The sequence below is a fragment of the Mytilus edulis genome, chromosome 7, assembly GCF_963676685.1.
Source record: "Mytilus edulis chromosome 7, xbMytEdul2.2, whole genome shotgun sequence".
Taxonomy (NCBI): domain Eukaryota; kingdom Metazoa; phylum Mollusca; class Bivalvia; order Mytilida; family Mytilidae; genus Mytilus; species Mytilus edulis.
The window spans coordinates 30,171,931-30,198,673 of NC_092350.1; the positions used below are offsets into that span (position 1 = coordinate 30,171,931).

Consider the following 26,743-nt stretch of genomic DNA (forward strand, 5'->3'; position numbering starts at 1 on the left):
ACAAGTTCACCAGAAAGAAAAGAATATAAGTGCAAAAATGATGTCATAGATTATCATTGTAAACTTCATATTAGTTTACACTCTTTAGAAATTCAATCTGAAAAGTAGATTGCAGTGCAAAATCATATGAACAGAATTATCATGCTCTGTTGATATCAAACATTTAATTTGTGCTATATATCATTGTACCTTCAGCCGTAAAATGGCCTTAAGATATCTTTTAAAATTGTTGTTTTTGCAAAGATTTGAAACTGACAGAGGAATAATATTTATCTGGAATGTTTTTTTATCTATTTATATCACCATAAAACTTCCGATATGAATAAGTTTAAGATGGTTCCTTATATTTGTATATTTGTTTGTACATGGTGTTATATGTAGTTGTATTTTATATGTCGTGTAATTACTTCGTTTACAGAAGTATTTAGGTGTATCAATAAATAAATTAAAAAAAATGGTAATTCTGTTTAGTTTATATATTATGATTTAAAGCAGATGGTATAATTATTTATTTTTTCAAATTAATGTCAGGTTTTAAAAGGGTACCAGGAATTGACAAAAATCATACAAGCTGACACCTTATAAATCAACAAAGAATGCCGGACTCCTTCCAAAACAAGAGTGCAAACGCTGAAATGTCTCGCCTTCTTTTACAACCATTGATATTACGTTGATAGTCCTGAATATTAGGCTTTACTACAACTATCACATAAACTTAACATGATCCAAGAAAATGAGGTCAAGGTCATATAAACCTAACTAGAAATACATGTACACTTTACAATCATTCAATGCACTAAATATAGTTGACCTATCGCATATAATTTCTAAGACACAAACTTAACCAAGAAAACTTAACATTGACTAATAAACCATGAAAATGAGGTCAAGGTTAGATGAACAATGCCAGGAAGACATATACAGCTATTAAACAATCCTTCCATACAACAAATATAGTTGACCTATTACACGAAGCAATGAACTGTGATAACGAGGTCAAGGTTAGATAAAACCAGCGAAACTGACATGTACATCATAAAATATTTCAATACACCAAAGATAGTAGACCTTTTGCATTTAGTATTAGAAAAAAAAAGATCAAAACTTTGACCACTTACGGTAACCATGAAAATGAGGTCGGGTCAGATGACACTGCCAATTGGACATGTACACATTACCATCATTCCATACACCAAATATACTAGACCTATTGCATACAGTACAAGAAACACAGACCAAAACACAAAATTTAACTATAATCACTGAACCATGAAAATGAAGTCAGATGGCACCTTCCAGTTTGACATGTACACCTTACAATCCTTCCATTCACCAAATATACTTGACCTATTATAGTATCTGAGATATGGACCTGACCACTAAAACTTAACCTTGTTCATCGATCCATGAAATGAGGTTGAAGTCACATGAAAACTGTATGACGAGCATGAGGACCTTGCAAGGTATAAACATACCAAATATAGTTAATCCTTTACTCATATTTAGAGAGAAATTAACATTACAAAAAATCTTAACTTTTTTTCAAGTAGTTACTGAGCCAAGAAAATGATGAGGACAAGGGTCATGTGACAGCTGGAAACTGTAACATAAGGCATCTATATACAAAGTATGAAGCATCCAGTTCTTCCATCTTTTAAAATAAAAAGCTTTGTTAAAAAGTTGGCTAACGCCACTGCCGTATCACTATCCCTATGTTGAGCTTTCTGCGACAAAAGTTGCAGGCTAGACAAAAAACCCACTCTCAAACAAACAAAACAAAAAGTTCATATAGCCATCCTTAACACAAAAATATTGTGTTTTATACTTCATTTTTGTGAAGCCTGCGATTTCTGTTGCAGAGAGCTTGACATAGGGATAGTGATCTGGCAATGGTGGGGTTCACAAACTCTATAAAAGCTTTATATTTTGAAAGGTAGAAGACCTGGATCATTCATACTTTGAATATAGATGCCTTATGCTAAGAAGGTTCTTTATGTCATATGTGAGGGGGGGTAGGAGGGGTCCTGATCCTGAAATCCCAGGCTTAAAAACAGAGGTCTCGAATTTGAATAAATTTAAATCCCGACTTTCCCAAATTCGGAAAAAAAAATAATCCTGGACCCTGAAATAACGAGCTGAAAAAACCTGATCCTGGAGTCCTAATAAAGGGGCTATCCCCCTCATATGGCCATTGTCCTTGACCTTAATTGACTATTTTAAAAAAAAAGTGAAGTTTTTAGTATTCTTAATTTCTTTTATTATGAGTAATAGGATATAACTATATTTAGTATGTGCATATACATTGCAAGGTCCTCATGCCTATCAGACAGTTTTCATTTTACCTCAACCTCATTCCATAGATCAGTAATCAAGGTGAAGTTTTCATGGTCAACTCCATATCTCAATTACTTAAAGCAAGCTGTCTACAATTTGGTGTATAGAATGATTCATTGATTGTAATGTGTTTATAACCAACTGGCAGGTGTCAAGTGACCTTGACCTCCTTTTCATAATTTAATGGTTTAAGTTTAAAAGTCTGTTTTATTCGTTTTTTTCTATAAATACTGTATGCAAAAGGTCAACTCTATTTCGTGTTTGAAAATATTTTATGATGTGCATGTAAGTCTGGCATGTTTTATTTGTCTTTCACCTCATTTTTATGGTTCATTGCTCAATGTTAAGTTTTTGTTGTTTGGATTGTTTTTCTTATACTATAGCAATAAGTCAACTATATTTGGTGTATGGAATGATTATAAGGTGAATATGTTTGTAAGGCAAATATCATCTGACCACGACCTCATTTTTTTAGTTCATTGGTCAGTCTTAGATTTGTTTCTTGGATACTACATGTATATGCAATATGTCCACTGTATTTAAAACATGTAATGGTTGTAAAGTATACAGGTTTGTCTGGCAGGATTCATCTGACCTTTACCCAATTTTCACGGTTCATTGATCAAGTTTGATTATTTAAACAGTATGTGCAATAGGTCAACTATATTTAAAGCATATTTGGTGTATGGAACTATTGTAAGGTGTACAGTAAAGCTTTATATTATGAGTCTTTATGACTATCAACTTAAAATAAATTGTCCATGAAGAATTTTATGCAATTCTATAAAAAACTATTGCTGTTATTTTTAAAAGATGATATCTTTTGTTCAATTTATTCCTAGCATACTTGTACATATGGTTAATGGATATTCAAGATAACATGTTTAAAATATTTTATAAATTTAAATAGGGAAAAGAGATTACATTGATTGCCAATGAGACAACAATCTACCAGAGGAAAAGGATGTACACAGCTGTAGAGCACTGCATGACCTTCAACAATGAGTGAACCTTTAATGTATGGAAAGTCACAAAATGTCAGTAGAATGACCCAATGTGAAATAGTTCAACATGGATATGGACAATGCCACCCTCTACTCTGCCATTCCACGAGTATAGTTTCACATACTTTAGATTTGACAAACAGTAATGTTGAATAACAACTTGAAATTGTCCAAGTTTTTGAGGAATATCTATAAAATCTCCATTTCAGTACAAATGCCACTCATTTTGAAAATATTTGAATAAAATCAGAATCCTGAGGGCAGGCACACCTCTATATGTGTAGAAACATCCTACGAAATATTGAAGCTGTAGCTCAAAAACTGAAGGGGGGATACATGGACTGAGGAAGGGACAGGGGGAAAATTAATATGTCCCTCAATATTTTGTCATGTGGGCATAAAACAAACCCTGCTTTGCACTAGTCTGACATGTTGCGCAGGAATTCTAATATAGTTACCGGATCAAAAGAAAGACAGTAATCCTACCGACATTTTTTTTGGGTACAAATGCCTATTGATGAAAAGAGCAAAGTTTAAATTGACAATTTTTAAGTTTTGGTTCGACTAAGTTCCAGCACCTGAAGCATGCAAGCTACCTCCGTTCAAATAAAATGTCTAGCCTGTATGCAATTTTGATAAACATGTTAACTATGAATTATGATTTTTTTTTAGTCAAACCCACCCTCAAAGGGCTATATTATTTCCATGGAAATGAGATGTGATAAATGCTTCATATAAAATTGCAGAATTTAAGCAAAAAGACTGATAACACCTGTATAACAAAGATCACATACTTTCTGTTTTGATAGCATATAATATTGACATGGATTTTCTAGTCTGATGACTATTTACATGTAAACAAAAACTAAAAGAAGTATAGTTTTATTTTTTATTCATAAATATAAACTCAAAAGACTTGTATATATTTTGGAGAAATGATAACATTATTGAGTTTCAATTATCAGATATTATAACAATGAAAGAATTGTCAACAGCATCAAGATTTCATTCCTACTCTATTTATAGCAAATCAACAGAACAGTTGTTCACAAAACATTATATATCATAAAGTAAAGTTATGAGATTCTATAGTTTTCAGAAAAGGAAAAGGCATAGAAATTTGTTAGATAACAAGGTCATCTTAATTTTTGTTAATAATAAACAAAGTGTGTATACAATTCAAGTCAAATGGCTATCTTTTCAGTGATTTAACTTGATGGAACTCACATATTGGATTTGTAAAAAATTAAAACATAGCCCTCATTTAAAACAAAAACAAGATCAAGAGATAGCAAGATAAAAAAAAGAAAATATAGAAATTAAAGGAACTGTTCAGGTAAATGTTGATGAGACAGCAGCCTAACAACACAAAAAGTTCCAAAGTTTTACAAATTTATATTTTTTGAAGGTTTATTATATCTTATTTCACATTCTCATGGAAATACAATATTAAAGATTGTTTTTTAAAACCATAAAATTATAGCAAGACAAAATTTGTGCAATAAAGGCTAAGTTAAATAGTTAATACATCGACACATAGTTTTGTTTACAAATCTGCTATAAATGTCAAGATTATGTGGACAAAATTTAAACACCAGTTCCCAGTATTCAAATAGGGTAAAACTTATCCCAGGAAAAGGGCAACTCTGGTTATCAGTTGGTAATATTCATACTCCATATTATAGAATCACATTGAGTTTTGTAAGTTTTTACAATTTTCTAGTGTTCCCAAAGTTTCCTTTTTCTATATACTCTGTAGTAAATTGGCTAGACCACAGTTAAACTTTACCAAGATTACCATAACATATGCTGTTACTGTAAACTGGAACATCTTTTGTATCAAACTACATCCCATCATAAAAAATGTAAACAAAGTCATTAAAAATGGTGTAATAGTTACAGGAAAGGTATCTTACATACAAAATTGTAAATTGATAGCCAAGCAAACCTGGAGTGAAATCACACTCCAAAAATTGTTGGACCTTACTTAGATTGAGAGAAATGACAGGTTGAGTTATTCATAGCAAAGATAACAAAAAGACATAATAACAATGCAAGTCTCATGATGACAATAAGCACTTTGAATAATTTGTGCTAATTTTAACATGATTCTTAAAACTACAATTTGATAAGTCTTTTTTCTTTGAGATGTGAAATGAAATACAATCAAAATAACTCTTGCACCATTCATGCAGCACTTTTATAATAAATTTACTCAAGCATACATCATACAGTTTCACTCAGTCATCTATGTTTCATTTTCAATTTCATTTATGCTTCTTTCACATACATTCCCTTTTCATTCACAAAAAGTACTCTCACATTTAAAGAACAATGAATAACAGAAAGTTATGATTTCTGAAAAAAAAAAAAACCCATACAAATGAGGTTCATTGTATCTAAAAAGCACATGAATTCCCCGATATATTCTAATGAGTGAAAACAAAAAATTAGCATGGGACTATGAAATTCACTTTTATGAAAGATGAAGAAAAAACTTCCCCTTGAAAAAAGTCGCAGCACTAATTTTCTTTGAACCAAATTACGTATAACATGAAATAAGCCATGTGCTTTCATACTAGATATATGACAAATGAGGGTTCTGACCTAGATAATGCACTGTACATGAAAGTGTGAGCATAATGTGTTTACAAAAGTTGTATTATACAAAATCATACTCCTTCAATCTTATTGTCCCCTGAGACAAGATATACTTTGAGAACATCCCTCAGATACATTAAATATGTAAAGGCAATGATAACAATGGTCATGATTCATGAAACTGAACCCTCTTAGTGATCACAATATTTTTCACAACCACTTGACTAGGAGGTAGAAGGATTAGCTGATCGTACACGTCCAGATCCTAGAGATTTTGAAGTCATCAGTCGCTCTACCATTGTCTTTGCATATCGAAGACGACTTGAAAGTTCTTTGGCACATCCAAACTTCTCTATTAGAGATGCTTTGTAAATGTGAAAGTCTCTTTTCTCATCTATGTAGGTCACAGCTGACATTATAGGACATAAAATAATCTTGGTGTGATCTTGAAAGAAGTTGATCTGTAATAAAAAAAAATCAGAGTAAAACTAATGCATTAATTGCTATGACAAAAATTGATTTTTCAATAATATAAAAACCCATAAATTACTTCTCTGATATCATATAAAATAGATGCTGTCAAGACAATATTCATGTCATTGTATCAAAACAATTAGAGAATGTGTAGAAAGATTTATAGTTCCATGCACTTTCTAAATTATTTTCATTAAGAGTCCTTGGTTGTTGGAATAAAAAGAATAACTAATCCAAGAATTCAATATCGAATTTATATCAACTCGTATCCAAAAAATGCTGTTAGTCAACTCATGAACTCTGCACAATCGTGAATTAATGTGTTGAATATTCTTCTAATTTTGACTACTTGGATCAGTTCATCAGTATCATCAACAGTCTTTACAGCCAAAATTTATTGAACTGATCTATAAATAATGCCAGTAAATGTACATTTGTCTGTTAAGGTGGTACCTAACAGTACAGGGAAATAACTCTGTAAAATCAGCAGAACGTTTTAATGACATGGTATTGTTATTAAAGGAATGATAAGCTTCTCAATGATCAAAATAAGTTTTTGTCAAACTGCTATATAACCAGTGTAATTTTTCTGAGGGCTATTCCAGAAAAAAATGTAGGGGGGGGGGGGGTTGGAAGGCACATTATATTAATAATACATGGGTGATGGGTATCAGAGCAACTTTTCACACTATAATAAACTAAAATTCTCAATTGCAATTGTCTGGGTGGCGGGTGCTGACAAAAACTGCCTTCCAACCCCCCCCCCCATACATTTTTTTCTGGAATAGCCCTGATTAAATGGTTGGTTCAAATTTTTTGAAATTTTTATATTTTTGTCAGAGGGTCAAAGTAAATACTTTGTCAAAATTTTAAGAAAATTAAACGAGCCAAATTAATTTTAGCTCAGGTGTTGGGTACCACCTTAAATAGTAAAATCAAATATAAACCATGTGATGAAAGTTTTACCTGTAATGTTCCGTTACTGAGATGTAAGACTATTGCACTGCGAGTTCTGAACCAAGTCCTAAGGAAAGGTAACCTTGTCATGTCATCACCCTCTCTTGGTACCATGTTTGCACCAGCCTAAAATGAATACAAACGTACTGATCAGCCAGTCAACAATACATTTTAATGTCTACAAATCATAAACATGTTGTTTCAAAGAAATACTGATACCAATTATGCTTGTGATCAAAGTTTTGTTGTTTATAAACAGTATATTATAGAGTGCTTATTAACCCTTTCGCCATTGAGTCCCGGTTTACCAGGATTCACGCTTCAGACAGCTGACGAGTCCCGTTTTACCAGGATCAGAATATCTCTTTTATATTTCCCGCTCAAAACAGTGCAAACATGAGTTATCTCTCTTTGATAAATACCCAGATGAAAGTGTAAACATGGCGTTTCCCTTTGTTGAAAACCGGAAAATAAGACGAAATTTATAAGAATTTGAAATGAGGGAACATTTTTTTTTGAAAGAATATGGAAGAATTGAAGCCAAACTAGTATACATTTTTGACATAAAATGTTGTTTTATGTACAAAACACTTGGAATGGACATCATTCAGTGTGAGGAATTTGTACAGCCTCATAAAATTTTACAAAATTTTCACGTTTTGGGTTAAAAATTACGATTTGGGGTCTAAGAGCAGAATTTTGAAAATTTCAAAACATGAACAAAACTGTGAACATGGTGTTAGTGAATGAAATAAATACACAAATAACTAAAAACAAGTTTTTATTGACATTTATTATGAAGATCTCCCACTTGAGTAATAGTAGCCAGGGAAGCCATCATATCAGAGTAACTTCTGTCTGGGCAGCAATCGGGAAAAGGGTTGAACTGAAATGACATGCTTTTATGTGCTGGCCAAACGACTTACATAAAGCCATATCAAATGTTACTACAGTACATTCAGATCCTAGTTTATTCTAACATTCACATTCAGAAGAACGAAAGTCTAATATTTCTCATCACTATGTACTGTATCTAAACACAGGCTTTAATAAATATTATTTCCTGCATCGACCTTAACAGAAAACTTACCTTAAGTAGATGTTCATTCATATAATTTCTGAAGTATTTGAGCAATGTAACCTTCTTTGTAAGAGTTTCTGGAAAGACTTTCAGGGTATGGTAATGTTCTGTTCCATCTCTTTCTATATATTGAATATTCCTGTAAAATTAAATCAGAAAGATGCAATATGGTAGATTTAAATCACTAATAATATACATGTTAAACATTGGAAGTTTGGAACTATCACGTTTCATAGAAGATATTTCACAGCCACAAACACCTTGCAACATTTGATTAAACTGTTTCTCTTTGACAGCTGTGTTTCTCTATGGATATTTGTGTGGTGATGGAATAAAACTTGAATGAGGTGGGTAAGACAAGTCTTAACAATTTCAACAATCCATTCAGATACATACTTTTTACTGACATCATTATACAGAAGAGAGTTTCATCAGTATGGATTGTTAAAACATTAAAAAAAAAAAAGGATTATTATGAGTTACATACAAGACAATGTTATTTTCGCATATATGGATTTGAAACAAGAATTTTTTTTGGACAATTTTACATTTATTGGTTGATTGCAAGATTAGGTTTATACATTATTTATTTTCTTTTCTTAAATATAGTGCACAAGCTAGTACAATTTACTTTATCTAGTGCATCCATTTCTTCATTGATTGTTGTCTGTATAATGTCCAGTGTGTGTCTTGTAATAGATTTAAATTATTGTCAAAAGGAGATGGTATAATTGGAAAACCATTAGTTTTGAAAACCCTAAAATATCATTAATCTAATGTCACATCCTCATACAAGAATCAATGTTTTAAGTGAAGTTTCTGAGTGCAAATTTTTTTTTCTTTTTTTCATGCATCTATACTTTTTCAATTTTAAACATCCAAAAGTGAAGTTACTTACTCTCCATTAGCCAAAAGAATGAGTCTAGTAGAATCATTAAACACTACTCCAACACTGTTATCACATAACTGGTACCCTAATCCATACTTGTCTGAGTAGTCTACCCACTTACTGACCCAGTATATAGGTATCAGTGCTGGATCCTCAGCATCCTCTGTAAATTATAGAAAACAAACAATATAAGACTGCCTGTTCTGTACCTGCATTGTATTTAAAAGAAGAGACACAGGTGCTCCCACTTGTAATTATGCATGATCAATGAACTAAGGGCTATTCCAGAAAAAAATGTATGGGGGTGTTGGAAGGCAGTTTTTGTCAGCACCCGCCACCCAGACAATTTTATTTGAGAATTATAGTGCATTATAGTCTGAAAAGTTGCTCTGATACCCATCACCCATGTATTATTAATATAATGTGCCTTCCAACCCCCCATACATTTTTTTCTGAAATAGCCCTAATCAAACTAACTATGGATTTTATTATATTTAAATAAAAGAATGTGTATTGGACACATATCCCGCTTGTAAATATGCAAGGTCAATATACTTTTTAATATCTTTAGACATTGTTGTCTTTGAAACTTTATGACATTTGTTTCTGTCATGTTTGTATATTGTTCTAGATTGCTTAGGTGTTTGATTGCTCTCATTGTTCAATAACAAACAGTAATGGGGTAAGTTATGCCATCTAACTTTGAACTAAGTGTTTGGTGTCAAAAAGCATTGTGAATAAGTTTCATAACATTTGGTTGAGGCAGGTAAAATTTGAGTTAAGAAGTGACATATCCATCATTTTTTCCATTTTTAAAGGGACATAAATCAAGGTGTTTTATATTAGGTTTGTCAATGTTTAATTTCAGTTGAAAGTAAGTTCATTTCTGTTTTCTTCATATTAATAATAGTATCTCTGAATACTGTTGAAAAAAATTGATATTGTATACCAACCTTCTGTTATTACAACACGTTCTGATGGCTTAGATGCCACTACAGCTGATAACTGTCCAAACAAGTCAGAGAGATAATAATCTGCTGGCTCATCACCTGTCAAAAACAATGGTAGAAATCTTATTATAATACACTTTACACAAACCAATTATCTTAATTAATAAACTATGTCCGTGGACTTGTCCTTTAATTTCTTTGGTTTCGAAAGCAGAACTTAGGAAGTTTATGTATTGATATCCTACAAGACTCGCTAAATTTTGAGATTTGACACTGTTTATGTTCAAACCTTATGTTGACTTCTAGATGTAAACTGCTTTTTTTTGTAGTTGAAAACCATCAAATTTATGATACCAAGCATCCAGGTTTATTCATGGGGTTGATTGATTCCCCTGCATAGATCACGTCATACTCTATTGAAAATAGTTGTTCAAATAGGGAAAAGTCAAGTCAACATTCAATATACATTTGTTGGATCAAAACCATATCCTTCAAAGACATCATTCTGTTTATCTGAAGATACGCCAAAAAAATATCCTAGTCATGATTGTTCAAGAAATTGTTTGTTGGATTTAAGATTTGAACACATAACACTGAGTGTATCATTATGACAGATATGTGCCACCATAGACGTGTATCGATACAATCGCACATTAAGAAGTTTTAAATTTGCTTACTTGGCTTTCTCTGTCCTTCATCTTCACCACCTTCTGCCAGCTGCCTTTCATACACCTTAACAGAATCTGGAACAGCTGTCTGTGGTCTACCATTACCATCTATAAAGTAATATCAATTTGAGATACTTAAAAATCAAATAAACAAATCACATCTGTAGGCTAAACATGAGGTCACTTTCAATTGATTAATAAGTTCAAAGTTTCACAATAAAATGTTTTATTACATTGATTTCCCAGTTAAATAAAAACTAATAATTTCACATGTGAAATAAACGTGGTTATTTCACTCTCTGACGTCATGCAACAATAGGTGTTGTCAAGACGTCGATAACGGCGGAACAAAACAAATTGTGAATGCGTAGAATAAAGATATAGTTCCTTACATGTTTTACATTTATTTCCTTAAAAAAAGCCATTTGCCAATGTAATAAAGAGAATAACTAATTAAAGAATTCAAATATCGAAAAATATTCAACTCGTGACCGAACAACTTTGATAATTAACTCATGTGCTACGCACATTCGTGAATAAATGAGTTGTTCGGTCACTCTTTGAATATTTTTCTTTATTTGAATTCTTTGATTAGTTATTCTATAATTAAATTAATGAAAAGACATGAGAAAGTTCAAAAGAACTGTTTTAATCAATTTCATTTTTAAAGGGATGATTTTTACATCCCAAATTTGCCAAAAATAGAAATGTTTTGCATAATTTGAAAATTCGTCTTGATTTCAACAAAATTTAAGGCTAGGAAACAAATAGTACTGGTGTAAGGCCAAAACTAGAGGGTCCAAGGACCCTGTGTCGCTCACCTGATATTTTTATTTACAATTGTTGCATGATAAATGCAACTGTTGTACTGTTGTTTAGTTTCAGAGATATAATACTAAAGAGTGCATTTGAAACCTATGTTTTATTTCAGCCATGTGGGCAGGCAGGGTCATCATACACAGTGGTCCCTGGATATCCTAGTGGTGATTTAAACCAAGTTTGTTTAAATCCGACAGTTGTTCAGGGGAGAATTTTTGTAAAATTTATCTAACAAGAAATTCAAAGTAATGAGAAAGTTGTGAAGTAGTTTTGTTGTTGCGCAACCCCCCCCCATTTTGGTCATGTTGACTTATTTGTAGATCATACTTAACTGAACATTTTTGCTGTTTACAGTTTATCTCTATCTATAATGATATTCAAGATAATAACCAAAAACAGCAAAATTTCCTTAAAATTACCAATTCAGGGGCAGCAACCTATCAACGAGTTGTCCGATACATCTCAAAATTTCAGGGCAGATAGATCTTGACCTGATACACAATTTTACTACATGTCAGATTTGCTCTATATGCTTCGGTTTTTGAGTGATAAGCCAAAAACTGCATTTTACCCCTATGTTCTATTTTTAGCCATGGCGGCCATCTTGGTTGGTTGGCCGGATCACCGGACACAATTTTTAAACTAGATACCCAAATGATGATTGTGGCCAAGTTTGGTTTAATTTGGCCCAGTAGTTTCAGAGGAGAAGATTTTTGTAAAAGATAATTAAGATTTACGAAAATGGTTAAAAATTGACTATAAAGGGCAATAACTTCTAAAGGGGTCAACAGACCATTTTGGTCATGTTGACTTATTTGTAGATCTTACTTTGCTGAACATTTTTGCTGTTTACAGTTTATCTATATCTATAATAATATTCAAGATAATAACCAAAAACAGCAAAATTTTCTCAAAATTACCAATTCAGGGGCAGCAACCTATAAACGGGTTGTTCGATTCATCTGAAAATTTCAGGGCAGATAGATCTTGACCTGATAAACAATTTTACCCCATGTCAGATTTGCTCTAAATGCTTTGGTTTTTGAGTTATAAGCCAAAAACTGCATTTTACCCCTATGTTCTATTTTTAGCCATGGCGGCCATCTTGGTTGGTTGGCCGTGTCACCGGACACATTTTTTAAACAAGAAACCCCAAAGATGATTGTGGCCAAGTTTGGATCAATTTGGCACAGCAGTTTCAGAGAAGAAGATTTTAGTAAAAGATATATAAAATTTACGAAAAATGGTTAAAAAATTGACTTTAAAGGGCAATAACTCCTAAAGAGGTCAACTGACCATTTTGGTCATGTTGACTTATTTGTAAATCTGACCTTGCTGAACATAATTGCTGTTTACAGTTTACCTATATCTATAATAATATTCAATATAATAACCAAAAACAGCAAAATTTCCTTAAAATTACCAATTCAGGGGCCGCAACCCAAAAACAGGTTGTCCAATTCATCTGAAAATTTCAGGGCAGATACATCTTCACCTGATTAACAATTTATTTATGTCAGATTTGCTCTAAATGCTTTGGTTTTTGAGTTATAAGCCAAAAACTGCATTTTACCCCTATGTTCTATTTATAGCCATGGAGGTCATCTTGGTTAGTTGGCGGGGTCACCGGACACAATTTTTAAACTAGATACCCCAATGATGATTGTGGCCAAGTTTCAAATAATTTGGCCCAGCAGTTTCAGAGGAGAAGATTTTTCTAAAAGATTACTAAGATTTACGAAAAATGGTTAAAAATTGACTATAAAGGGCAATAACTCCTAAAGTGGTCAACTGATCATTTTGGTCATGTTGGCTTATTTGTAGATCTTACTTTGCTGAACATTATTGCTTTTTACAGTTTATCTCTATCTGAAATAATATTCAAGATAATAACCAAAAACAACAAAATTTCCTTAAAATTACCAATTCAGGGGCAGCAACCTAACAACGGAATGTCAGATTCATCTGAAAATTTCAGGGCAGATAGATCTTAACCTGATTAACAATATTACCCCATGTCAGATTTGCCCTAAATGCTTTGGTTTTTGAGTTATAAGCCAAAAACTGCATTTTACCCCTATGTTCTATTTATAGCCATGGCGGCCATCTTGGTTAGTTGGCGGGGTCACCGGACACAATTTTTAAACTAGATACCCCAATGATGATTGTGGCCAAGTTTCAAATAATTTGGCCCAGCAGTTTCAGAGGAGAAGATTTTTCTAAAAGTTAACGCCGGACGCAGGACGACGACGACGCCGGACGCCAAGTGATGAGAAAAGCTCACTTGGCCCTTTGGGCCAGGTGAGCTAAAAAACCGACCCTGGAACAAAACCCTGACCCTAGATATTTTTTTAAATTCCGGAAAAAAATTGTTTCCGGTCCGATCCGATCCATATCATACAATGCCCAAAACAATAAAAATGGCTGCTCCCAGCACAAATGTGCTACAATTAAGGAAAAAAAATTGTTGGCACTGGGAGAAGAAGTCAATCAAAGTTTCTTTAAAGAGATTAACTCACTTTTGGGTACAGGAACCCAACCAAACCCGACATTAAACCGACTGCAGGGAGTGCAAAAAAGAAAAAAAATCTAATAATAATTTTAAAAAATCCTGACCTACCTACCCCGATTTATTTGCCTTGGCAGCAGGAAACAGACATATATTTTTTTTTGGCCTAACCAACACAATGTTCAAGTCAGACATGTAAAAGAAATCATATATTGAAAAGTTTTTGCCCTCAGGAATGATTTGTATGATCATTATAAATCTATTACCTGCTCTGTTGAGTTCCAACAAGGGTTTTCTTGACTGTAATGTCTGCAATTCTGATTTAGCTAATGTGTCAAATCTTGGTGCCATAGTTAAACAACTTGTTGGTAGTCTGGCTGGTAAGTAACCTGAAAAAAAGGTCATCTGTTTAAACAAAGAGTATAAATTTGTCATTGATGGTATACCTTATATCTGACAGACTGTTACAATGAATCTGGTTACCAGATTCATTGTGTTCAGTAAGGAAAAATTGTATCCTAAAAGAGTACAAACATTGCTTTCGACTTCAAGGAACATGTGATGGATCATAATTTTGTATTTGTAATTTTATTGATATAATTATTCTACACATGGTGGTGATAACTGTATATCTGAAGAGCAGGGTTGAACACTAGATTACACTTACCACAATGCAAGAATTCATCATCTAAGATTTGATCCATGTTAGGTCTATCTGTTGGGTCAGATTTAAGTAACTTGGCGATAAGTGTTGCAGCAGCTTTACTTATGCGAGATGGTATATGATACTCATTCTTTTTAATTCTCATGTAAGTGTCTTTTAAGCAAGTAGTTTCAAATGGAGGCTTACCAACCAATAATGTATATCTGGAAGAAAGCAAGTATCTATAAATGAGCAATTGAAATAATTTACAAAATGCTATTTCTTCAGACAGTTTTCAATAACAAGGTTATCCATTTAACATCAGTTCTTTAGATGTCTGTTTTAATTGATTCATTTATAATGAAATCAGTCCCCTTTTCTGTAGAACAAAATCAATGCAGTAGTTTGAGTTCGTCCGTTTCTGTTTTGTTAATTGTCATGATAAAGTTACTACATGTATATACGGACTTATAAACTATATAGTATTTTCATAATATCAAATGATAATTTGAGTTTTTGAGTGTAACTAGAAATAGTTCATTTTATCTTTTTCTCTATCCATATTGATTACTTACATAATGCAACCCAAGGACCAGACATCTACTTCATAACTATGTCCTCGCTTGCCTAAAACTTCAGGTGCTATGTAATTAGGTGTACCACATAAAGTTCTGAAAAAAATCATCAAAAAATTATAAGAATATTGTAAATCAATTAGAAGGCAACTTTACAGTGAATGGGAAATTCAACACAAGGATAAGTTTTTGAGGACTCAGTATTTAAAATCAGTTTTCATTTCTCTGTTTAATACATGATCTCTAACAAAACCCCACAAAATGTTTGTAAGTTATTGTTATAAACATGATAAACAAGTATGTATTTCATGTTTATTATACAGATTTTGTGTAAATCTTGTTAAATAGAGAAAAATTGACATCTGCATTATAAATAAAAGAGATGTGCATGTTTAGAATTTTCACTATTTGCAGTTCTTGAGGAGTGTGCAAGAGTTTTTTTTTAAAGAAATGACAGCAAAGTGTGTTGTAGGATGATTGCTGACACCATACCTTTTTCTTTCTCCATCATAATCTAATCTTGTTGCAAGTCCAAAATCTCCAATTTTTATTTCCATCTCATCATTTATGAACAGATTTCCCAGTTTCAAGTCACGGTGGATGATTTTATTAGTATGTAGGTACTGGCAGGCTAGGATGACTTGTCTTACAAAGTATCGAGTCTCAGGTTCTGTTATTGCTTTTCGTCTCTTGTGTAACTCCATCAAAGACTACAAGATAAATAATCATAAATAAGTTTCTGGAATAGGGTACTTTTAAAAAAAAAAAATTGACTAATTAAAAAAAATTCATTAGGTACTCACAAGGTGAAATATACAAATGAATAAACAAACAATTTGGAATTCATTTTGAAAGAAATGCTTAGCTAAACATACATTTATCAAATGCTTACATCAATGCAGAAATGCAATTTGGCATAATTTAACTAGTTCTCAAATATTAAACATGTGTACTACAATTTCAAGTTGATGTGATCACCACTTCTTTGTAAACTTTTTACCAAAAATGTAAACCTTATATGACAATGCCTGAGCCGAATAGATTTCTATGCTTAGTGAGCTTTTAAATTGTGGTAAAAAATCTTCTATGGCATCAAATTTTAAAAGTTCACATAACAATAAACCTGTGTACCAATTTTAAAGTTGATACTACCTCAACTTCATGGTAAAATGAAATTTAAACCGTTACATGTCAAAGTTCCTAGAAATGGTTTAATTTCTATAAAGATTAACCAAAAATATTATATCTAAGTTCATTTTATTAAAACTTTGTGTTCCTTGTGAACTCTCAGGCAGGTTTAGGCAGGTTTTTGCTGTCAGAGGTGGTGTACTTTGGCCACCAAGTAAAATTAAGTTTTTTTATCAACATAAATAGACCTTAACAAGTCTGTCATTTTCTGACTTAGATAAGTTTAAATTTGAAAACACATTTTTATAATAAATATATGTTTGACTTCTTTAAGTCAAAAACAAAAATCAACTTGTTTAAGTCTGAGCTGACTGTATATTGAAATGTAAGTTCTTACACATGAATTTCCTACTACTACTCTCAAAATTTGCACATTCTATTTTTAATAAAGATCTAGACCTTGTTTTCTGGTATTTCCAAATCCAAAATGGAGGAAGACACCCTATCTACCTTAAGGTTACATACTTTAAAAGAATAGGGTAGGAAGGTCAGTATTTCCATTTTATTTTACTTTTCATTTTTTGTGACATAGTTTTGAGTCATGCGGTTTTATCTTGTCGTGGTCGGAGTTAATCATGGACCGAGTTAACCAGTATTTTTAATGATTGGATTATTCCCCTTTGTTATTGGTTGGAAAAAATGGCTGCAAAGAGTTTATTTCATCACACAAGTCCCAAATTTCCTTAAAATAGCTATCATATTCATGATTGTGAACATTGGGATGTATCAGGCAATTAATTTATATTATTGGCAACACTAACTTCACTTTTGACACGAGTTCAGTTTTTTTTTATGACTGAAATAAAATGTCTTAGGGTCGGCACTCAAAAGTAGGGTCGGTCGGGTAACCGTAAACAGACATATATATTTTTTTGGCCTTAACAATTCATTGTGCCATTTGTGGCTAAATTTGTAATCCTTATGTTTTTATTGCTAACAGTTTTTTACTTACCCTTCTACGACACAATTCTAGTAGAATATAAACATGATCAGAATCCTCAAAGAAGGAATGGAACTTTACAATGTACTTGTGTGATATACTTCTGTGGATGTTGATTTCTTGTGTCATCTGAAAAATATAAGTTTTATAAATAATTATGTACAGCATACATATGAATTCTGTTTTATAAAATCATTTTTTCTTTTGAATTTAGCATTTTATTTATCTTTATGTAAGAAACTAACCTGAATAGTTAGACTTTCCTTGCAATTGATCCCTCTCACTCGCAAGGGCCTGATCACAATGCAAGTGAACTCTTGATACAAATGCAAAACACTTCAATTATTTCTATTGGCTTTTTTATAATTGAGTAAATAAACATAATTATATAAAGTACCTTGTCCTTCTGATGTTGTTTAACCAGCAGTGATTTGGGAACAACCTTCCCAGCAAATAGTTCTTTTGTTTCCACATCTGTCAACTCGTAGCATTTAGCAAATCCTCCCTGTAAATAAGGTACAAAACATTTAAATTTACAGTGTCTTCCACTTCATGTTTTGCAGTGTCTGTAAAAAGGGGAAAACTATAATTCAGGACCTATAATTCCTTGGTGCTGTCTGCTATATTTGTTTTTAGCATAAATGATATCAAGATGTTTGTTTAATACTAAGAATTTGTTTCACATTTATTGATTAAGTTTACTGTTATATATGAAACTTTAAAAGCTTTATTTATACTATATTGTATCATACCCCCCCCCCCCCCCTTTTTCATGATTTAAGGCAGTTGTGCGCCCTTTAGTTGTTTACATCCTTTGGACTCTGATGAAAAATTGTCTCATTGGCAATAATACAACTTGATAGTACAGTGTACAGCAGTTAGTCCGTTTTTTTTTTTATCTTCATAGCCACATTTTTGGGAATTAATTAAATCTTCAGTAAGAAAGCTAAGTAAGGCCGTTAGTTTTCTCGTTTGAATTGTTTTACATTGTCTTATTGGGGTCTTTTATAGCTGACTATGCGGTATGGGCTTTGCTCATTGTTGAAGGCCGTACAGTGACCTATAGTTGTTAATGTCTGTGTCATTTTGGTCTTTTGTGGATAGTTGTCTTATTGGCAATCATACAACATCTTCTTTTTTATATATAGCACTAAATATATATCTAATTATAAGTTACAAATATATAAAAAAAAAAACTTATCAGCATGTTAGGAAAAAAATACTATTAAAAATAATAGTAAACTTTTTTTTTGCAGAGCAGAACTGTACTTCACCATACAATGTATGTACAAGGGGTGAAGACAACACAATTTCTTAATAGTTACAAGAAACACATATTTTATTTTGGTCTATAGAAGTACAGTGAATCAAAAACTAACCATTGATCTGAATAGACATTTAATTAATTGCAGACAAATCTTGTTTAGTTAATCATGTTAATCTGATTTGTAAAAAACAAGCTCTTAATGGATTAATTTCATTTAAATATCTAATCCATATTTTACCCATAGAACTATAAATCTTTATTTTTGCACTGGATATATATATCTTAAATCATTATGAGGGTGGCTGTTTTTAGCACAGACATATAATATTTATACAAAATGTAGTGCACTGCAAGCATAATTTATTGATGGCAAGCTAAACACAGGTTTAATGTACATAATGTTACTTTTCAAATTTTGTATATTGCTATTTTGGAAATCTGTGCGCAACAAGTTCACTGAAAACTTGACACACTGGAATTATGAAGTCATACAACAATCAAATTTCCTTAGTGATGCCAATATTTTCTATGTCTATAATGATATGATTACTACAAAATTTTACAAGACTATTTAGATGTCCAGTCATTGCCAACAAAAATGCCTTCTCCTCACAAATTTAATACTGTGTATTACCAACAGTCACCTTAATGATTTGTCTAAATTAATTAAATGCTTCCTTTTATCACATATTTCTGTGAACCAATAATAATTCAGCCATGGTGTCTTGGGGCCAAATAATGATTAACCTTAATGTTCGTACCATGACAGCAAATATCTGATATCTAATTTATTTTTATATCCCTAAAATTTGATACCCAAAACATCTTGAACACCTTCATTATTATCTGGAGTGGAGATCAGTTTTTTCACTGTAAATTTCCCGATTTTGCAGTGTATTCCAAACTCTGTCTAACTGACAAAATGTCAGACAAAAATTCATTCGGTCAGACAGACATCCTCAAATTTTTTAGGTGAATATATAGTGGAAAAACTTCAAATTTCTTTTTCAGTCAAACAAAACCTAAAAGTTTGGCAGACTGTTTTGCCTTTTGGATATGGTTTAGGATGTTCCCCCAATCCTCAACCTCCTTACATTCAAATTCTACTAGGTTAAAGATGTGATTGATATCCGATACACCTTATGGATATTTTCCACCATTACTGGATTGCACAAATTATAATGACCATGCCATGATACAAAAAAATCTGAAGCCACAATGGAAAAGCGATTGTTGTATGAGGTCAAAAGTTCAATGGGACAGAATCTCGGGTCAACCAGGACAGATTTCCAAATATGTGTATTAATTTTTTTTTAGCATAAAGAAATCAGCTGTATGTTAACAATGTTAAACATATAAAATTCTGGATCTTTGCCAAAATCTCAGCTTAGAAAATTATACAAAGAAAGGTAAAATAATTATCAGGTTTGTTTCCTTATATTGAAATCACGCGAAACATTTTTAAAATTGACTTTTCATAGATGAATAATTTTGAAATTTGTGTATTTTTTATTTGTTATACTATCATAACACAAATCTTAGACATGTCATAACTTGCATAATCAATAAAATAATAAGGTAAAGGTATCAAATTACTTTTAAAAATGTATATATTGAGTAAACTCTTTTATTGAAATTCTAATATGTAAGTAAAAGGCATAGAATTTTTTATTTAGATTCAAATGTGTTACCTTTCCGAGAAATCTTCCTTTCAAATATCGTTTCCCTGAGCTTGGATCCACAACCATGTCAGGAATTATATCTTTTTTCATCTCTTCTCTTCTCGCGCTAGACATTTTGATATTTCTATTTGGATGCGTAGGTCAGGTAAAAGAAAAAAGCATGAGAGATTATTTCACCGCAGTAGTATTTTAAAAAGAGTTGTCTCTATTTTTCAAAAATATCGTAGTCTCCATTCAACTTCACAGACGAATTTCAAATTTGAGTACTTCGGAAGGTATTCAAATCAACAATAATTTGATTGGTCAGATCTTAAAACCGCACTTTTGATTGGTCAATTGGCTCCGCCAGGTGGACATGTTGTTTCTTGTCACCTTTTGGAATACCTCGGATATTTTCCATGCAATACACAGACGACTATTCATACTATTTAATTGGTTGAATAGTATTGAAGTAGACCAATCAAAATTCTGATATCTAAAAATAATACCGGAAGTTGAAGATTGCAATACACAAAAATGTCAATGCTTGCAGAACCTCGAAGAAAACAAAAGCTATCTATTGACCCAAGAGGTTCAAACTGGAGTAAAGGTATTGGGGGTTTACAGAAGAATTGTCTATATATGTCACTCTTTCATTACCACATTGTCAAAATAAAGAGAAGTACGGGAAGCAAAATAAAAATGAACTGTTATTTACCACGTGTTCCTGAAGTTGAACTAAAGTTATGATGACTTATTTTGTATACTGTACATTTGTATCTCTTGTTACTGTCATTTTGTATGCTGGACAGTATTCTGTTTGGGCACGAATTGATTGTATATATATCATGATCTGAATAAACTATAATATAATCATAGTTTGCATTCAAATTTAACCCAAAGTACACTAACAAACATGTGCCAATAACACACATAGGCACCCCAGTAGTTGTAAAGTCAGTTGATATTTGGTTCTTAAACAGTCATGTGACAACACGTAGTTATCTTCTTAATTAGTTTTATGGTTGATAGAACATGTGTCAATAGTACAACTGTCAGTAATAAGGTAATTAAATTGGTGTGTACACTACGTTTTTCATTAATTATTTTAAAGGTATTTGAAAAGGTGTCCAACTGTACACATTGCTGTATTCAGCTGTTTTTATTTAAATTAAAATTCTTTATTAACTTTGACCCTTACCATACTTACGGCAGTGATGGCTTTTCAATACTTTAAATTAACTGACATAAGTCTTAATGTTCATCTATTTATTTTGTTAACATCCTTGCTTATTGCTTTCATGTAATCTGTTAAAGAAAAAAAGTTTTTATAATATAAAATATGTTAACAAATAATTTATTTCAAATAAGATGAACAACATTGTCCATCACAATAAAATTCTTCTAGTAGTTGGAGTATGCAATATACATGTAACTTACAGGCTAATTTTATGAGATATTTTATTTAGTCTTAGTTCGTTATGAGCTGAGTTAATACGTGATCCTCCAATTGGTGCTTTTTTGTGGAAATTTTATGTCTCTTAAAGTAAATTTCTTTCTGTCTGTCTCAAGGCCTGTTGCGAGTTTCCCATCAAATGACCCCAGTTCAACTGGAGCAGTTGATGAATTTTGAATCAAATTTGAAACCAGTTTAACTAAAAACTGAACAGGATTTTACTGTGTGTATTTTACTGTTCCTTCAAAGTAGTTTCAAGTTGGAATTCCCATAAAATAATGAATTAAATGGAATGTTTTGATTGACATGCACAATTGAGTGGCAATAGAAATATTCACCATAGTAATAGGGAATTTAAACTGTTTAACTGGGTAGACTTTCTTAAATGCAATGCATATCTGTCCTCTTGAGAGTAGATTTTGTGGTATAAACATATTTGTCTACTATAGCTAGGGGATGTTTTATGACCTTGACTTCACATGAGGGTAACATTTGTCAATCCTTTTGATGAACCATAATCAAGATACACTCAAATTGCATCTGCAGTGATATTGTTGGCTTTTTTCATAACTACCTCTACCCTTTTTTATTGGGAAGATATGCATCATTTGTATCAAATTGGGAAATTTGTAATAAACCATGAATTTGACTGGAACTTCAATTTGCAGATCCCCTTTTAAGAGGTAAACCCTCATTTGAAATAAAAGCCCTTATTGTCAGTGATGATACATAAATAGACCCTGAAATCTGTACATATAGTAATTTTAAGGCATGAAAAATGTTTAAATGAGTGTTTTTCAGTTTGTATTCATGCACAATTACTACTTGACTGCACTGTTTGGGAAAAAAATTGTCTTTTTGGGAATAATTTTAAGCCATTTTATTTTCAAATTGGGATTCTTCTCCAGGGGAAAAAGCCTTTATTCTCCAGTAATTTAAGAAAAACAATATCACTGATCTGGAAAATGAGGAATTTGATTTTAGATTTCAAAAATCACAATTAACATAAAACTTTTTGAAATATTTCAGATGAATCTAAATTTGGACAGAAAATGTTGGAGAAGTTTGGATGGTCTAAAGGAAAGGGACTTGGGGCAAACGAAGATGGGCTAACAGATCATGTAAAAGTATCTCTGAAAAATGACAATCATGGTTAGTATTTATTCTGTCTGTTAGTTATATGATATGAACTGAAAGATGAAAATCTTTGATGTTCTGTATTATTTAGCTAAAATAGACACCAAGAACTGTACCATTTTACAACAAGGCAAACTTGGGCACAATAAACAAAGAAGTAAATAACTTAAATAATATAATATAAGAAAATCTAAAAACATATTTTGTTGATGAACCTTGGCAAGAATTAAAAACAAAACTTAACCAACTAGTCCCCGAGTCTATTGAACACCCAGAGATGAAAAAAACATATAAACATATATATAAGCAACTCAAACGTCAAGTACAAAAACAACTTAGACATTCATACTGCCAGTACACTGAACATATAGTTACACCAAAACCTGCGGAAAAATACTTTTCTAACAAGAAAAAACTTGGTCTGCAAAGTACATAATTACAAATACCTTAAATTGGGTTATTTTGGTTGTAGTTTTATTTTGGCTTTTTTGGTGCCTCCAATGAAATTGCCAAAATTAAACACACGAAAATAAATCAAAAACTAAAAATTGACGCTCGAATCAAAATTTTTTAAAAAGGCCAAATAAAGTACGAAGTTTAAAACATTTAGAACCAAAATTCCTAAAAAAATTGCCAAATACAGTTAAGGTAATCTATTCCTGAGGTAGAAAAGCCTTTGATTTCAAAAATTCAGTTTAGTTAACAGTTAATTTATAATTATGAACATATCAATGATAACTCAAGTCAACACAGATATCTATTTATATATATTAATTTGATATCTATTGCAATGTTTATTTTTAAGGTCTTGGATGTTCTAAAAGTCAAGTAGATAACTGGATAGCACATCAGGACGACTTCAATGCTCTCCTAGCTAACCTTAATCAATCTAATACACAGATTGATACTGAAAAGGTATCCAGTCTTGAAAACAGATCAAAAACATCTAAAAGTCGTGTACAGTAAGTTTGTTTGTTCATAAGCTAAGAAATAATTTTATAATCTTGCTTGTTTAAAGATATTGTCTATTTCTATTTATTAGACATCATAAGTTTGTTTCTTGTCTTTACAATCTTGATTTTTATGAATCATCATTTGTTTGATTATAATACACCTACAGCTTGTAACATTGTTCAGAAAATCTATTACATTTCATAAAGTAATTTCTCAACACGAACCATATACATGATTGAATTTACAACTTCATTAGTACCAGATGTAATGTGTACATATGAAAAACTAATTTGTAATATTTACATTTGTATTTATAACAACTTTGTAGATACATGTAACTGGCAAACATACTAAAATGTGTACAATTTTCCATTAGTAAATGATATCATGCTCTCTACTTTTTCAGTGATTTATCTTAAAATATTTCAGTTACCAGAAGTTTACAAAAGGTAAAGACCTTTCTGCAAAATCCAGTCAAGACCTTGATTGTATATTTGGTAGACGTACAACAAAAACAGAGGATACCGTAGTCTCGGTTAGAATCAATTTCCAAATTCTACATAAATTGAAATGTTTAAATAAGAAAACTATCTAGATCTCAGAATGAATGAAATGTACATAAAGAGAGGTTTTATATGCCACAAACAATATTAGGGGGGGGGGGGGGGGGGCATTATAATTTCTGGTCTATCTTTCTGTCCCTTACTAAGTGTTTGGTCAAGGTAGTTTACCATGAAGTTGTACTCGCATCAACTTAGTTTATTACACTTGTTCATTATAATGTGAACTTTCTGTATTTTTCAAAATGGGCTCGGTGTTCTATGGACAGATATTAATTATTTTAACTCACAATAAATCAATGCACAATAAAGTATGACATCTAAGATATTACAGTAAAATGGCTCTAAATCAATCAATGTGAGTCAACATTTGAAGATTATCTTTGATATTGAATGCAGTACAAGAAAATGTAGAAAGATGAACAGAATTAATTACTGCAGATAAATTGATCATGATATACAAACGTCATCATTGGCATGACCTTAGTATATATATATATACAGAACCATGTCCTATTGATCACAAAAATTTGCATTAAGAAAAATTAGCACTTTAAGTCATTTCAGCTACTTCTACTCTGTTTATTACAATAAAATTGAACTTTGTTTATTTTTCAACCCTAACATGCAGATGTGAAATTTGGGTAGAATGTTTGTATTTTTCCATGTTTTTATTTTTATTCTTTATACTTGGGTATGACATGTATGATATTCAAATTACATAGTTCTTCTAACATTAAATATTTTTTCATTCAATTACAGGAAACTCCCAATAATGATGGTGATATTGATCCCATGGAGAAAGTTAAAGGAGGATTTATTACAGTTAACAGTGAACAGAGCATTCAGGATTACTTTGCCAAGAAAATGACAAGTTTAAAAAATAGTAGAAGTTCTAGTCAACCAGAGTTACACTCTATATTGAAAGGTCATGATAAAGAAAATGCAAGTTTTATTGATGATAAATGTTCGGATGATTCAGTCAGCAATTCATCATCTAAACGAGTTAGTTTTATGATTGGTAATGAGGAAGATAGTAACGACAGCAAATCAAGTAGTGATGATGAAAGTATAGATTTGAAAAGTAGTGACGAAGAGTTAGATTCAAAGTCCATAAAGAAGAAAAATAAAAAAAGAAAGCATGAAGAGGCTGATGAAAATCAAACAATTGAAGAAAATGAGCTTGACACTTGTCAGAATGATGTAAAAAAAGCAAAGAAATCTAAGTTAAGTAAAAATGAAAGTGATATGAACACAGAAGAACAAGTTAAAGCAAGTACAAGTAACAAAAAAAGAAAGAAGCGGAAGATTTGTTTAGAGGGAGACAAAACAAAACATTTAGAGGAACTAGTTAAAGGTCAAAATGAGACTGAAAGAAATATTGGTGACAAACTTACTGGTAGTGATGAAAGTAGTGAAGCAAGTGAAAGAAAGAAGAAGAGAAAAAACAAAGATAGCAAGGATCAAGAGTATGTGGATAAAAGAATTCAGAAAACAAAATTAATGAATGCTTTAGGTAACTTTACAAAAGAACATTGTCCTGAATTTGTTTTGAATGATAAATTACATAAACAAAAAGATACACCCAAAGAAATTTCAAATTCAACTTCTGAAGTAGAAAACAAAAAGAAAAAGAAAAGAAAAAATAAGAAAAAGTCAACGGAGAAAAACAAAAATAAAACTGCAGAAGATAACTGCAGTTCAAATAAACAGAGTGATTTAGCAAATAAAGAAGGAAATACAGGACAATCAAAGAGAAAAAGAAAGAAAAATAAGAAAAAAGAACATTCAAAATCTAGTGAGGAAAAATTGGATGACAGGAGTAAAGAGAGTTCGACAGAGACAGGACAAGGTACTGCTGTGACACCAAAAGTTATGAAGGAATTGCAAACTGCATTTAAAGGATCCAGTATGACTAATATTGTAGGCTATGCTTCACTGACAGGATATAATGATTCAACAAAGGTGGATAAAAAGATAAAAAAGAAAATGAAACAATTAAAGAAAAACCAATGAAATCAATTAAATTATAGATTCAGTGGATATGTGATGAATTATTAAAATTATTAAATCTTA

At 31.6% G+C, this 26,743-nt stretch overlaps 2 protein-coding genes across 2 annotated transcripts; one reads left to right on the forward strand and one right to left on the reverse strand.

Annotated features, from left to right (window-relative positions):
* Positions 1–4,213: 4,213 nt before the first annotated feature.
* On the reverse strand, positions 4,214–20,873 carry LOC139481211 (serine/threonine-protein kinase PLK1-like). Its single transcript, XM_071264378.1, has 13 exons — positions 20,591–20,873; positions 18,030–18,137; positions 17,645–17,761; positions 15,997–16,214; positions 15,505–15,600; positions 14,954–15,153; positions 14,553–14,675; positions 10,968–11,066; positions 10,294–10,389; positions 9,350–9,503; positions 8,461–8,590; positions 7,380–7,496; positions 4,214–6,400 (listed from the first exon to the last, which is right to left on the reverse strand). Exons 1-13 carry the CDS (start codon positions 20,693–20,695, stop codon positions 6,164–6,166), a joined length of 1,800 nt encoding a protein of 599 aa, XP_071120479.1. The 5' UTR covers positions 20,696–20,873; the 3' UTR covers positions 4,214–6,163.
* A 138-nt stretch (positions 20,874–21,011) lies between these two features.
* Positions 21,012–26,743, forward strand: LOC139481212 (PIN2/TERF1-interacting telomerase inhibitor 1-like). Its single transcript, XM_071264379.1, has 5 exons — positions 21,012–21,170; positions 23,046–23,168; positions 23,959–24,115; positions 24,537–24,642; positions 25,430–26,743. The coding sequence occupies exons 1-5, from the start codon at positions 21,098–21,100 to the stop codon at positions 26,681–26,683; spliced, it is 1,713 nt and encodes a 570-aa protein (XP_071120480.1). The 5' UTR covers positions 21,012–21,097; the 3' UTR covers positions 26,684–26,743.

What these genes read in the sequence shown, in the direction of transcription:
- LOC139481211 (XM_071264378.1), bottom strand. Translation starts at nt 20,695, where the DNA reads ATGTCTAGCGCGAGAAGAGAAGAGATGAAAAAAGATATAATTCCTGAC. An exon ending in AACAACATCAGAAGGACAAG is followed by an intron (nt 17,762 to 18,029) that starts GTACTTTATATA and finishes TATATTTTTCAG; the next exon opens with ATGACACAAGAAATCAACAT. An exon ending in TGATGAATTCTTGCATTGTG is followed by an intron (nt 14,676 to 14,953) that starts GTAAGTGTAATC and finishes CCTTTTTTTCAG; the next exon opens with GTTACTTACCAGCCAGACTA.
- LOC139481212 (XM_071264379.1), top strand. Translation starts at nt 21,098, where the DNA reads ATGTCAATGCTTGCAGAACCTCGAAGAAAACAAAAGCTATCTATTGAC. An exon ending in AGGTTCAAACTGGAGTAAAG is followed by an intron (nt 21,171 to 23,045) that starts GTATTGGGGGTT and finishes GAAATATTTCAG; the next exon opens with ATGAATCTAAATTTGGACAG. An exon ending in TCTGAAAAATGACAATCATG is followed by an intron (nt 23,169 to 23,958) that starts GTTAGTATTTAT and finishes TTTATTTTTAAG; the next exon opens with GTCTTGGATGTTCTAAAAGT.